We start from the raw sequence: 13,314 nt of genomic DNA, 5'->3' as shown, positions 1-13,314 counted from the left end.
TTTAAGCATGTAATTAAAGTCTGGGTTGTAATAAAATAATTCATTAAACAGCCATCCTTCGCTAGTTTTCAATTAGCAACATGAATTAAAGGACTTCATTCCTGAACCAGAAATACTTTTGCTGCTTCTTTCAAGAATTAACACCATCTTTTCTCCATGATGGGGAAGAATAGCTACACCATGGGAGTATGTTTCTTAAAATATATCAGACAAAAACCATATTTCATCTTCTCCTGTATTTTGTGATACAACTTGGTGCACAGATACTGCCAAAAAAAAAGGTACCTCTATCTATCTGGATAGAATATTAAAATTGTCTATAATCATTACACTTTCAATTGACATAAATGTCAGATTTGGCCAGACTTGAAGAAGTAACTACAACAGCATTCCATATGAACCCCAATGCAGGAATAACAAAGCAAGGAAGCAGAAGGGGAAGGAAGAAGGACAGTAGCCACAAAAATAAGTTATGCAGTTACTCAGTATGGATTGTGCACAGTGTGGATTAATAATTTAAAAAATATTTTTAATAAAACTACATAACTACTTGCAGATTACCCTTGACCTCTGCACATAAGTATATAAATGTCTTGTAAATAAAAAAACACCGATGCACTTCTTGGGGGTGCTCAGCAGAAGTGAGTGTTGAAGAGGGTATTTAACGCTGTGAGAGACCCCCTAAGTCATGGAGGTCAGCACTGCACATGGGGCATCTGGGGGAGAGCTGGAACAGAGGCACAGGAGACTAAAACAAGGACCTCAAGACTGACACCACTGTCAGAGAAGAGGAGGGTGCAGGAGAACTGAGGAGAACAGACAGGTACAGAGAGGCTCATGGCGACTTCATGGCCATAACTTACATAGGCAAATCCTGGTAGCAGAAACCTCAGAATTGTCCTTAATCATCCTTGTCCCCAGAGAAGGATGAGATTAGTCCCTTAGAGGAAACTTACCAAGCACTAACCCATCTCGAGGAAACTCCCATCTGGAGTCGTAAGGCAGTTGCATTGGGTCCACATAAATGTATTCATGGCCGTCAGGGCTAATAGACTCAATGACTCTCCATCTTATCTCATACCTCGGCTTCTGCAAAGCACATTGAATGCAAAAGCAACCATTAGTCCTGTGCCTGACTTCAAAGCAGATCAAAACCCAGCAAAGCTCAGCTTCCAAACCAAAATGCTCTTCTACATTACCTGTTTCCATATGATGACCAGGACAATCAGTGAAATTATCACAATCACTAACAGCACTAAGACTGCAGCAGCCACTGTCAGTTCTGATCGCAGGGCTGTGGAGTAAAAATACAGACCATATTTTTCTCCTGAGCCACGAGGAACATGACACACACATAAAACACCCACCTCCCCTACCACGCAGTTCCCGTGTCCTGCAGATGTGGCAGGAGCAGTTCCTGAGGCTGGTGACTGTAAAGTCTTTCCAAGCCCTGAGCTGCTTTGCCTTCCTGTTTCAAAACCAAATGCAATGAATGTCTAGAAGAACATCCCATAGCCAGTGGCCATAAAATGATAAAATGAATCATAGAACCACATAATAAGCAAAAAACAGATGCACCATAAAGACCTGTAGAATGCCACATCCTCAGATGTCCCAGGGTAGAAAAAAAAAAAATTCATTTATTTTTGTCTGCAAAAATTCATATTGTTAGCTATTAAGACTGAAATGGGGTGTGTTGAGAGGAGACAAACTGGCTGCTGTAAATTCTCAGAAGGACAAAAAACTTACTGGGAGCCACAAGCTTCAGTTCCCGAGTGACAGCACCAAGATCATTCCTTGCCACGCATCTCACAGCCAGGGTTTCCTCTACCTTCTGGAAGGTCACCTGGCTTTCTACCATGTTTTTCTCATCCAGGTGGGCTTCCATGTGTATATCTGAGATATTGTTAGTCAAAAGAGTCCATGAGGTGTCATTGCTACACCTGCAGTGAAGAACAACAGGGGAAATAGGCCTTGGGCATAGGTATGGATAAAGAGGAGTAAACAGAACAAGAATCACCTTTCCCTATAACTTTCTTCTGACAATGATCCTTTCAAAGACCAGAAATGCTTAAGCTTGCATCTTTCTTCCCTCAGAATAATTTGTCTTCTGATCCTTTGGTGCTTTGGTGGCCTGACAATGCAGCCAAGCAGGTCTGGTATAGATAGACCTTGGTGTCGCTATGTTTTCCATAGAGTTACAGTACTGGATGAATCTCTGTTTTTCTCTGAATCCTTAGTGCTGTACAAGGCTTTCAGTGGCAGGGCTAGGAGGACAATCATCCCACCAGGCAGTAGAAGGTCTTAGCACAATGAGAGCAGAACACAGCTGAGAGGTGCCCAGGGCTCCTAACCTTCTTCCATGCATGGTCTCCCTCTTCCTGGTGATAACCTCCCAAGGTAAAAGAGTCTCTCAGTAGTCACAGAAAGACCCAGTCTAGAACTAGCAAAAATGTGAGTAATTACTCCACATGTTTAAAATATTTTGCAGGTGAAAATTATAATTAACAGGGAAATAATTACAAGTGAAAATTTAGAAGCACACAGGAGTGTTCATGAGGCAGACTGAATTATGTGTGAAATAAGAACTCCTTGAATGGAGGGACAGCTGCTTCTCAAGATCCTTACTCAAACCAGGACTGTGAAATCCGCTGAGTTCACTTGTTCAACACAAAGCTTTTATGAGAGAAACCTCCTGAATTAATGCATTGTGTCTTTTCCTACAGGATGCAATAGGAAGGGCACTGACAACTTCTCTTGAAATATAAAAAACGTGCCTCTAAAAATAAAAAAATGATCTAGAGTTTACTGGTCCTTGACGAGGAAAACGTGGTACAGTAACTAAATATGTTAAGCTAATCAAGGACAGAACAAGTTATATTTTATATAAGAAAGAACCCACTCCTCTTACTTCTTAATGTCCTTGCAAACCAGCCATTCCACATCAGGAAGTGGGGTCCCCTCCGCCAAGCACCTCACTGTCTGCCCACCTGCAGAGCCATGGTGATCATCCACAAGGTCTAAGATCAAGGCTGGAACTGAGAAGGAGTCAGGAGTTTGTTAAAATATTCATCAGGGTCTACACAAAGAAAAGTCTGAAATTTCAAATAAAGTAGGACAGGTGTTGTTTGGCCAACAGTTTAAGCAACAGCTAGAGACCCAGACTTGTCCAGGAGGTCCTTATCTCCTATAGGACAGAGCAGATCCTAGGCTAGAGGCATAGAAAAGGAAGTGCTGCGGTTATGCCACGTCCTCATGTCATAGCAAATGAGCTATCGTCCCCGCTGTCAGCTGGAATAACTTAGGCAGGAGGATAAAGTTTCTTTTTGGCTCAAGGCCAGTGCAGAAGTGAAAGCCAGGATCAGCCTAGGAGAGCTCCAAGGACTCAGCATGCACGCACTCCTCCAGGCACCCCAGTTCAAGCCTTTCTTATCTCCATACTCCAGGCAATCCAATGTGTAAGTGGATCAAATCTTTGCTGTGTGTCATCAGTTCTGGTGGGCAAGGATTTGTGGGTCCTTACCTTGTATTAGCAAGGAGAAGGTGTATCTTTTAATCTCATCTTCATTTTCAGCAACCAAAGTATAGTATCCACTGTCTTCCTCCTTGGCCCGGATCAATTTTAATATACTCTGAAACCTGCAGAAATTAGATGTTTTGTTTGTGTTTTTAAAGCAGGCATTAAAAAAAAAAAAAATATTCACTTTGGTGCAGCATGTAATCTGGGTACGTACAGATTATAATGTAGTGACATTTAGCATTTCTAGCATGCCTTTAACTAAAGCCATTACTCAAGCAGTAAATGACTACCAACATACAACTGAGAAACAAGTGGACATAGTTATAGTCTGCAGGGATCTGACAAAGCCCCTGGTATTACTGAACACAGCTAGAAATTATTGGTGTGGAGACATGTTGGAGGGACAGAAGAGGTTTAGTGCTCAGAAATCAAAATTTCTATGGTTTGGAGAGACTGATGTTAAGGAGGGAATAAGGAGAGGCAGATTAGGCATCACCCTTCAGAGTAGAAAACAAATTAATTATTGTTAAATGCCACTGAGGAAGAAACAACAAACTGAGGTGGAAAACGAGAACTGGAGCAATGTCCAGGTTTCTGGGGGAGAAACTCAAATCAACATGGCAAAATAAGGGTCAGAAGAATATTTTTACCTTGTCTCCTGGAGTCTGCTGGAACTAGTAACAATCTCAGTAAGATTTTCAATCAGAGTCACGTTATCCTTCAACCAGTACATTTTTGGTGCTGGGTATGCCTGCACATCAACCACAAAGTTTTTGACTTCATGTAGATTGACAGCTTCCAGAGGGCTAAACTGAGGCTCCAGGTGAACAAAGCCTTTCTCTGTAAATGAAAAAGCCTGGAGTAAACAACACTGTGCAGTTTTTTTCAAGAATGGTGTTTTCCAATGTGTTAATAATTTTTGGATACTAAAATCAGACTATACCATGAACTGTAATGACTACTTTCTTATTTTCCTTAACCTCCTTGGTTGCATGTCGAGCTGTACATTCATAATCCCCTGTGTCTTTCACTGATGCCTCGGGAATGGTCAGAGTGTAAACCAGCTTCTGCGATGGGACCTTGATATCATCAAGTTTTATCAGACCTTTTTCTTTCTGTAGTTTGAAGGAGGGGAAAAAAAAAAAAACCTTACTTAAGTAACTGAGCTGAAAGAAAACCACTGAGAATCTATGATACTACGGAGTGAGAGCAACCATCTAAATCGTCTATGGTAGAAGACCTGTTTACTCAGTCAGAGATGTATTTTTCAGCCACAGGCACAAAAGATGTGTCTGTAAAAATACACCCTTGTGGCAGCAAACACAGAAGGGTGAGGAGGCTGAGAGTTCATATTTTGTTCACTTAAAACAAATATCATTCAAAATTTGAGTGAGCAGCCTGAAAGAGCATTTTACTGCTTATGTGCTACCTTATTCTCAGACATAAAAGCCATTTGACTTTTCTTTGTTCAATTCCCATGAAGGAGGGTGAATTTTTATCCCATCCATCATTCAAAAAGTAACCAGTTGCTAGATGCTATGTTCTGCCTGCTCTCAAAACAAGAATAATTTTAGTCAAGAAGACTCCTGCAAATAAAAGGATGATGAGAATTGTAGACCATGTTACCATGAGAGGCTGGAACAAAAGATATGCTTGGGCTAGTTTTGAAAGGTGGCATATTGCAGAGATGATGATGTGTAACATGGAAAATACAACAAATCAGTTTTCCTCTTGCACTCCTAACTTAAATAAAAGCTGGGATTTGGGATCACAACTAAGTACACTTCAACTACTCCATTCCTTCAGTGCCTAGCCTTTTTACATGGGATACTCTGAAATTCTCCCTTGGCCGAGACTAGTTCTAACCAAGTTTCACTGAATAATAATTTTCACTGCAGAAGGATGTTACACCAGTTTGAAAATTTCTAAGATTCTCCAAAAGTTTTAAGTGCTTTTTTTTACTAGACATTTCTCATTAGTGAGTGTAAGAGTCATTTTAATTTACACCTGCATAATGAGGAACAATTAAGACTATGGACTTGATTCTTCATCGTCCTTTATTATGCCCAAGAACCCAGAGTTTAAGAGACCTGTTTTAGAGGTTCAGACCTTCAGCAGCAGAGCTCTGTGCAGATGTCCAACACATTCCTAGATCTTCCTATTTCCACATTTATTTTTTTGAATCAGGGCAAGACCTGAGAGACAGCATTCCTCCCTCAGAGGATGAACTCCTAATCATACCTCACCTTCTTCTCATGCTTTGCATACTTACTGACACCAAACTCTAACTTTTGGGACGGTCTGTCTTTTGTGATAAACTAAACATAAAAGAAATTACTTTGTTTTCTCGCCTCAGCTGTCCCCATTCAGAGAAGAGAAAAATATTTTACAACCCCACCTTCTTCCCCAATAAGTAACTACAAACATTCAAACAACAACAACAAAAAGAGAGAGAGATTTACCACTTTCCCAGGATAATTCCACTGTAAATTAACCACCTCATTGTCAAAGACCACACAAGTTACTACGATGGTCTCGCCTGTTTTGTAGACAGTTTTAAGAGCTTCAATTTCAACCGGCAGCTGTGAAGTAGCTAAGAGAAGAGAGAGCACACAGATTTAGTTTTTAAAAGCACGCAATTTTCACAAGGTGCAATTTCAGGGGGAGATTTCCATTTCACTTCCTTTACTGAGGAATTACCTAGAAAATTCTGTGAAAGTGCTGCTGATGTATACTGATATAAATGATTTGTATTTAAAGCATGAAGTGTACAAACACTGAATTCAATTCAATTTCAATTTCAATTCAAATCAGTGACTGTCTTTGAAAATCTCTTTTTGGCCAATAAAAACCTTGTTTTCAAAATATTTTAATCATGTTGTTTTTCCGACTACCCAAAGACCTAAGGTTTGAAGCCACAGGGAAACACCAGTCCTTTAAGTTACGTTCCATTTCAGCAAACAGGATGAAAATAGATGGATTATGGAAGATTTTTCTTGCAACCATTTGGGAGAGGAGATAAAGTTAAGGAGCTTTATTCTCATCAAAGCTGTGTGCAACTGCTAAGTAAACCAGCAACTAAGTACCTGGCAACACTGCCAGAGGAGCAAGGAGCTCATCCTTGGTGAAATATCTGATATAACTGTGATGCTGGTGCTAACATGACTCTTACAGTGTGAGGAAAGAACTGGGCTGAACATTCTCACTTTTTTTTTTTTTTAAATGAACAGAAATAAATACCTCTTAAAATATAGATGAGGAACTCGTCAGACTTGAACTCCACACCTTTAACCGTTGTTCTGCATGTATATGAGCCCGCAGGGAAATTCCCTATGAAGCCTTGTTTGCTGTCATAGAAAGCATAGACAGCCTTGTCTAAACTGTTAATTAAAGTCACTTGAGCATTTGGGTGACTCGTCCGACAAGGGATAATGGTGGGATCACCTTCTTCTACTAGGATGAACTGGTCTTCTGGTATAGAAGGAACAAAAGGCATGTCTGGGTCTGTAAAAAAGAAGAGGTAATTTTACACTGTCTTGTTTGTAGTAAGTCCATGTACAAGTCCAATGTAGTAAGTCCAATGACCACTTACAGATTGTAACTGAAACTAGTACAGTATATTACCCCACTTTTTCAGAGATTGCATGATACAAAAATCAAAAAATAAAAATAAAAAAAAATTCAAACCCTTTCCATGTAAAAAAGTAGAAATCAGTTTCATGTTGTTTATGTCGAACACATTAAAGCCACATTTCATCAAAAATAGTTCAAGGTACTTATCTTCTTGCATTTCTAACATGTCCAACGTTACAGTTATGAGACATAGTTAATTATGGTCACAGCATGTGGTTTTCAAAATAATGGTATTCCACCAGAAAAAGCAAACAAACACCTGGTAGTTTTACTTCTTTTAAAGTCAACAAAAACCATGCCAAATTTCCTACCCAGCCAATCCAAAGTCTGAGTTTAAAACATAATTGCATAACATAGCCAGCTTAAGAAGCATAGCCCTCAAATTATCTCCATTTGGCCATTTGGAATAAACAAATAATCCCCACTAGCCTGAAGCTTCTGTGCAAAGCTTTACAATAAAATTTAATAAATAGCAATCCAAATCCCTCCAACAATAGACTTTCTGCTGCACTGGCAGGCTCTTTGTAGAAATATTCCAAACACAGCACTCCATCCCAAAGACGTTGCCAACTCCATGTATTCATTTTCCCACTGTAATTTAAAACAGAAATGGGATTCACCTAGTTTGGGTTTCTGTGTGCTGTTAGTGAAAATAGGATATTGTGTGAAGTCTCAACGTAATCCTCCTTGGCTAAAGAGGGTTGCTGCCACCCATTGCCCTCCTAATTCACTGCAGGAAAAACAATTGTAAAGACAAAGTTTATAGTGGAAACAGAAACATTCTCTGTAATTTGGAGAAAAGGATATGTTTCTGCATTTATGACATCTTGATGGTTAGCAAGTGGAAAAAATTACAGGGTGTCTCTGCCCTGCAAATCTGGTAGGCTGATGTCTAGAGGCTTTTAAAAACCAAACCAAAAAACCCTCTTGAAGAAATCTTACATCTCTTGCCTTTATATTCCTTCACTGAGTGAGTTAGAAGACTGCTTAACACCAACAACATCTTCTGATGATTTGGTTAAGGGTGTTTGAAAATTGAGATACATGTGCCAACGCCTGCAGCCTCTGCTGAAACATCTTGCTTCAAGAATGAAAGCAAACGCTTTACATTTGTTGTGGGAAATGGAGAAAAAGTCTTGGAAGAATCAGTGTCCTTGAATCACACATCGTGAACTGCAAAATCTTAATACCACTGCAAAAGAGCCATTAAAACAAGTCCCGTTTTTTTCTTCCCTACTTTTTCCACTTCCACAGTCTCCCTTGCAGTTTTGCAGGATGATTTGCAATGTCTTCTCTCTTTTGTTTCCTGTTCTAAATATTTACTACAAATCTACTGATTTGATCTTCCTGGCCCTGCAGTTGTACCACTCATCCCCTGAACCCAGCCAACGCTGAAGAAACATCCAGACAGGACTTTACAAAGGCAGTCAGTTGTGTCTCAGCTTCTGGTGCCTATCTCAGCTATGACAATAAAGATCTTCATCCCATGGATAATGTGGAAAGTCTTTAAACAGATTTCCAGTTGGAACAAGGGGGTCGGAGGGCAAAGCTGGGAATAGATACTTCCAGAAAGAATGGATGCTATTTTTTCTGGGTCCAACAGGTTTTCTACCACCAAAGAGAAAGGTAGCGCAGGGTCTGGGAAGGCTGTGTTTGCTTTGAAAATTACAGGGCACTTCATGGTAGCACCTTATTTTTAATCTTGTGTCAGACTGGCCAGCAAGAACCTTTCTTATTTGACCCTCCCTTGTGGCAGCCACCCCCAAGACATCTCTCTTGCTTTATGTTTACCAGGCCCTGTGCACACAGGAGCTTTTTCCAGTTTTCAGTTCATGCTTAATTCAGGTTAAAAATGAGATATGGCCTTCCTCATCTGGCAAAGTCTTTAGTGTGACATGACATTGGTTTCAACAGTGCACATCCCAAAACATCCACCCAAGTCACTGCTGAAAGGACTGGCATTGATGTTAATCTCCACTTGGGGGCCAGGAAAACCTGAAGGCTGGACATACTCCGACAGCTGAGCTGACCTGGCCAGCAAGGTCTACCACCCAGCCCCTGGCGGTCAGAAGACCTCAGCTCTGAAGTTGCAAATTCATCCCTCATCTTGAGAACTAAAACTTGTACCAAAAAAGTTAAAACCAACTGAAAGAAGAACATATCCATAGACTCACAGGGAATGGTCTTGATTTACACATTAGGAAATGGCCCCAGAGTAATTTATCTTCCTCTGACAGCAAACTGTCACCAGCAATATGCCTCTTCTGAATATCCACAGTTCAGGTCTCCCATCCAAACCTCTGGGTACGGCTGTGGCATGGCATCCCCCACTTACCAGGCACATAGATGTAGATGTCCTTCCCTTCCACTTCCCCATCCTCCACTTGAGTGTGGTTATAATAGCAAACATACAAGCCCGTATGAGCAGCTGAGGCATTTCGTACTTCGAGCACTGTCACGAAAAGGCCACTGTTGTTTTCTTCATGTCTAATGTCTATCCTGTGGCTTCCCTCGGTCACTGGGTACTGCCAGCTCACTTCGCTGTCTCCAGAGCATCTGAGTGTGAAATTGGAATTCAGCTGTACCACCATTTCATTCCTATTAGGAACAATAGTCGGCAGAGGAAGCTGGCAAAATGTTAGGAACGGTCCTGCAGAAAGACATCAATAAATAACATATGAACACACAGAACAGTCTCAGCACAGGGATGTGAAATAAAGCAGAGTGGATCCAGAGCAGCTGTTTTTCTGACTATTTCAGACATAATGATGTCCCAGGAAATTTGCTCTCCTTGAAAGCCAGAGCTTTGCTCAATGAATGGCAAACGGCTTCCCTTTGAAATGCTAAGCGTTTGCTTGCTGACTTCTATTTGTCAAATCAAGAGGTGAAAGACAGAGGTGAAGTTAGAGATGTCTCCAAATCCACACCTCAACTTCCCAGACCCAAGTGTGGGGAAGGCTCTGCTGCAGACCAGTGAAACCCACACCCTGTCTGCTGGGTCATGGGCATCTTACAGCTCCTTACAGCAATGGGCAGGAAACCAGCAGTTCTGTCAGCCTTTGAGTAAGCTCACAACTGAAAGTTAGAAACCACTTCCCAAGACCAACACCTGCATTTTACATCTGTCTTCTGTTTTTGCAAAGGGCCAGAGCAGGGGCTTAGACTGAAAATTCGTGCATCAGGTCTACCTCTAGCCAAAATGTACGGAAGGTTTATAGCCAAATAAAACTATAATTCGCTGAACTAGATGTTGTAGATGTCACTGGTTTGCAGATGCAGTCTCCAGTTACAGGCTCAGATTTGCAAGTCTAGGTAAATTGTAGGTGGCCTTGTGCAGATCCAACTCCCAGAAGGAAAATTAGAGGATCCACACCCTAGAACAACGGGGAATTCACCAGGAAAACAGATTGGCTGTTTCAGCCTATCAAATGACCTGCACAAAACGGATAAAGTAGTGAACAGTAAACAAGCACTTAGGCCCATGACGTGTAAGTGGGCTCTGTGCAATAAACCAGCAACAGGAATCCAGACTGTCTTTGAAACCAGTTTCTCACTCCTGCACATGTTAGCTCAGTCTATGGGCCCTTTCTATATTTGGCACCCTGTGGCAAACCCTGCCCTCCCCTCCCAGCACCATTCACTCAGCAGATGTTGGGAGGCTCGGCAGGCAGCCCCGGCAAGTGTGGTTAGGTGGTGTGGCGTGGGAGGACATGGGGAGCCCACACAGGCAGCCTTGCCTGCACCACGCTGCTGGAGAAACCCCAGCAGGGCAGGGCTGGGACAGCTGGAGGTAAGTAGGCTCACTTTCCCTGCACAGGCAGACAGCCCAGGCGGGAGGTTACAGCAGCTGTAGGGGTGCCAAAGTGGCCATCACAGGCCAGCAGAAGTACTGACTTCTTGGTAGGTCTTAGCTTACCAGAGGGAAGGGCAGAAAAACTGAGTCTGTAGTCAGCTGGCAACTATTTGGCATTTGTTGTCATGGGCAGAATGAAAGCAAGCTTAAATGTGGATTTAGAAAGGAATAGGGGTGGAGAGGCTTAGAGGACTGAGGAACATTACCTGTGAGAAAACATCCCAGGATCAGGAACATCCGGGGAGAAGTACCCATATCTACCAACAACTGAAAAAGAAAGAAGGTGTGAAGGAGACAGTTAATGGACTGACAACGGTATGAGAGTTTGCAGGACCCCTCTCCTGCAGTGCCCTAGCACATCTTTCTGGCACAGTGCCAGGGCCAGGGACCCCACCTCGCACCTGCAGCCCACTGGGACTCATGTCACCACCTCCCACGAGGTATACGGGACTACATCACCTGCATGGGGAATACAGCTAAGGCACCATAAACCCTCCTCTCCACTGGCAGTGTAAGAAGTCAAGTCCTGGCACACACTCCTTTCAAACAGCCTGCAAGCAGCTCTGCTGCCCACTGCTGCCTCCGGGACTGACCCCACAGAAACACCATGCACAGAGGGTACCCTCACAGGCATCAGTGAGAATGCAATGGTTTTATGCAGTGAGTTCTGACCTTTTAGCTGCAAGCAGCTTTTATGGGAGAAAAAGCATATTTTAAAGCTACTTTTATTACAAATAGTACAATCCTGGATGATATTTTTGTTTTGCCATTGTACATATGCATATATATAGCTTACTGAATACAATGCAATACAATAGTGTTTATTGCTTATTTAGCAAGAATTCCCTTGATCGAGAGACAGGCTATTTAAAACATATGCTGAAATTTTCTAATGGAATAAATCCATGACAGGCTGTAGGCCAGCGTTGCCATTCTCAAAGCATCTCTTCTCCCCAACAGTGTGGAGAGTCATAGATCACATGCAGTAATTTCAGCTTTCAAACACATAATCATAAGGCATTAATCTTGAAGAGGCAACAATGGCGGTAAGCATCTATGTATTTTTTGTGCCATCTAATGATATTTCTACTTTAAAACTTTGACCACTCTGCTAGATAATTTCCAGAGGAGAAGCTCCTGCAAACCCTGCTCCCATTGAAATCAAAGGACATTTTGCTGGTGACTTTAATAGTAACTGAATTTGGCCCCAAAACAATATAGATTTAAAAAAAATACTGCATGGAAGAGCCCCTAATCTGAAACACAGACCAAGGAGTGAAATAAAGGATGATGCGCCAAGACAGGGACTACTTTTCAAATGTTCTGGAGAGTTTCTATTCACCCTCCAGTATTCAGTTCCTGATGCTGAGATAGGAAAGCACGTAGGTCCATATAGTTATTACGACTATGGCAGTGCCATATGGGAGTTAAATGCTTACAATATGCCAAGGAGTGTTTCTGAAGTAGTCTCGCTTTCCTCTCCCAATGTGCAGAGCATACAGCATGCTTTGCAAAGCATGATACTTGAATCAAACATAAAGGTCTCAGAACCAGGATTAGATTTACAAACTACCAGCCTCAAAAAAATGTACAAATAAAACAAAACTTCAGAAATTCAGCTGACAACATTCCAGCAGAAGCAAGGCATTTTGCCTGAGTCTTCAATTAGCAATAATTGCCATGTGTTTATCTATCTGTCTCCTATTGATAACAGACTCTCAGATATCAAAGAAGTCCCTTGGTTTCAGCCTCCTTACTCATTTTTATTACATTTATATTCAGTATTTTTTTTCTGATAAAGTAACCCACTGTAAATCTTTAAAGACTTACCCTGCTCTGTTTTACTGATCTGACTCCTAGCCTCCCAAGATCCACAAGACATTACCCCACTGCCAAATTTCCTCCCTCTTTTGTGTTGTTTTTCCAGACTATTCAATGCAAGTGATGCAGCACAGAAGGAGAAAAAAACAAACCTAGCTCATCTCTTGTACACCAGTCTGCAGCAGCTCTGCTGAAGTGGACCTGTGCTGTTGCAGAGCTGTGTGTGTAAGTGAGGACTGAAGCCCCATGACTATACTACTGTAAGTAAAGGTAATGGCATTTCCACAGTGCTACTTTGAATTTGCTCTCTTTAATGGGCTGCCGTAGAAATCAGTAAGAGCTGAGTCCCTCAATCTACAGTTGCAGTTTAAAAACACAAGAATTTAACGAAATTTGCATTTTCTTTCACAACCCACAACTTTGATCTTTCCTCAATGCCCTGTTAATCACATCAAGACCCAGAGCAACACTTCCTCACTGTGAAAGA

General features: G+C 41.7%; 1 protein-coding gene across 2 annotated transcripts in view; it reads right to left on the bottom strand.

The window, feature by feature from the left end:
* PDGFRA (platelet derived growth factor receptor alpha) overlaps positions 1-11,273 on the bottom strand; it is a 28,016-nt gene extending 16,743 nt beyond the window's left edge. For both annotated transcript variants that reach the window (XM_026847334.1, XM_026847335.1), the window contains exons 1-11: positions 11,213-11,273; positions 9,489-9,803; positions 6,761-7,024; positions 5,983-6,113; positions 4,464-4,635; positions 4,171-4,360; positions 3,524-3,639; positions 2,912-3,038; positions 1,750-1,943; positions 1,200-1,294; positions 957-1,089 (exon numbers count right to left, since the gene is read on the bottom strand). In XM_026847334.1, coding sequence (XP_026703135.1) covers positions 957-1,089; positions 1,200-1,294; positions 1,750-1,943; positions 2,912-3,038; positions 3,524-3,639; positions 4,171-4,360; positions 4,464-4,635; positions 5,983-6,113; positions 6,761-7,024; positions 9,489-9,803; positions 11,213-11,261 — 1,786 coding nt within the window. In that variant the 5' untranslated portion in view covers positions 11,262-11,273. The remainder of the gene's footprint in view (positions 1-956; positions 1,090-1,199; positions 1,295-1,749; positions 1,944-2,911; positions 3,039-3,523; positions 3,640-4,170; positions 4,361-4,463; positions 4,636-5,982; positions 6,114-6,760; positions 7,025-9,488; positions 9,804-11,212) is intronic.
* Positions 11,274-13,314: the final 2,041 nt, after the last annotated feature.

Source organism: Athene cunicularia (genome assembly GCF_003259725.1).
Source record: "Athene cunicularia isolate RWA chromosome 4 unlocalized genomic scaffold, athCun1 chr4_part1, whole genome shotgun sequence".
Lineage (NCBI taxonomy): Eukaryota > Metazoa > Chordata > Aves > Strigiformes > Strigidae > Athene > Athene cunicularia.
This window is presented reverse-complemented; position numbering and strand designations above follow the sequence as displayed.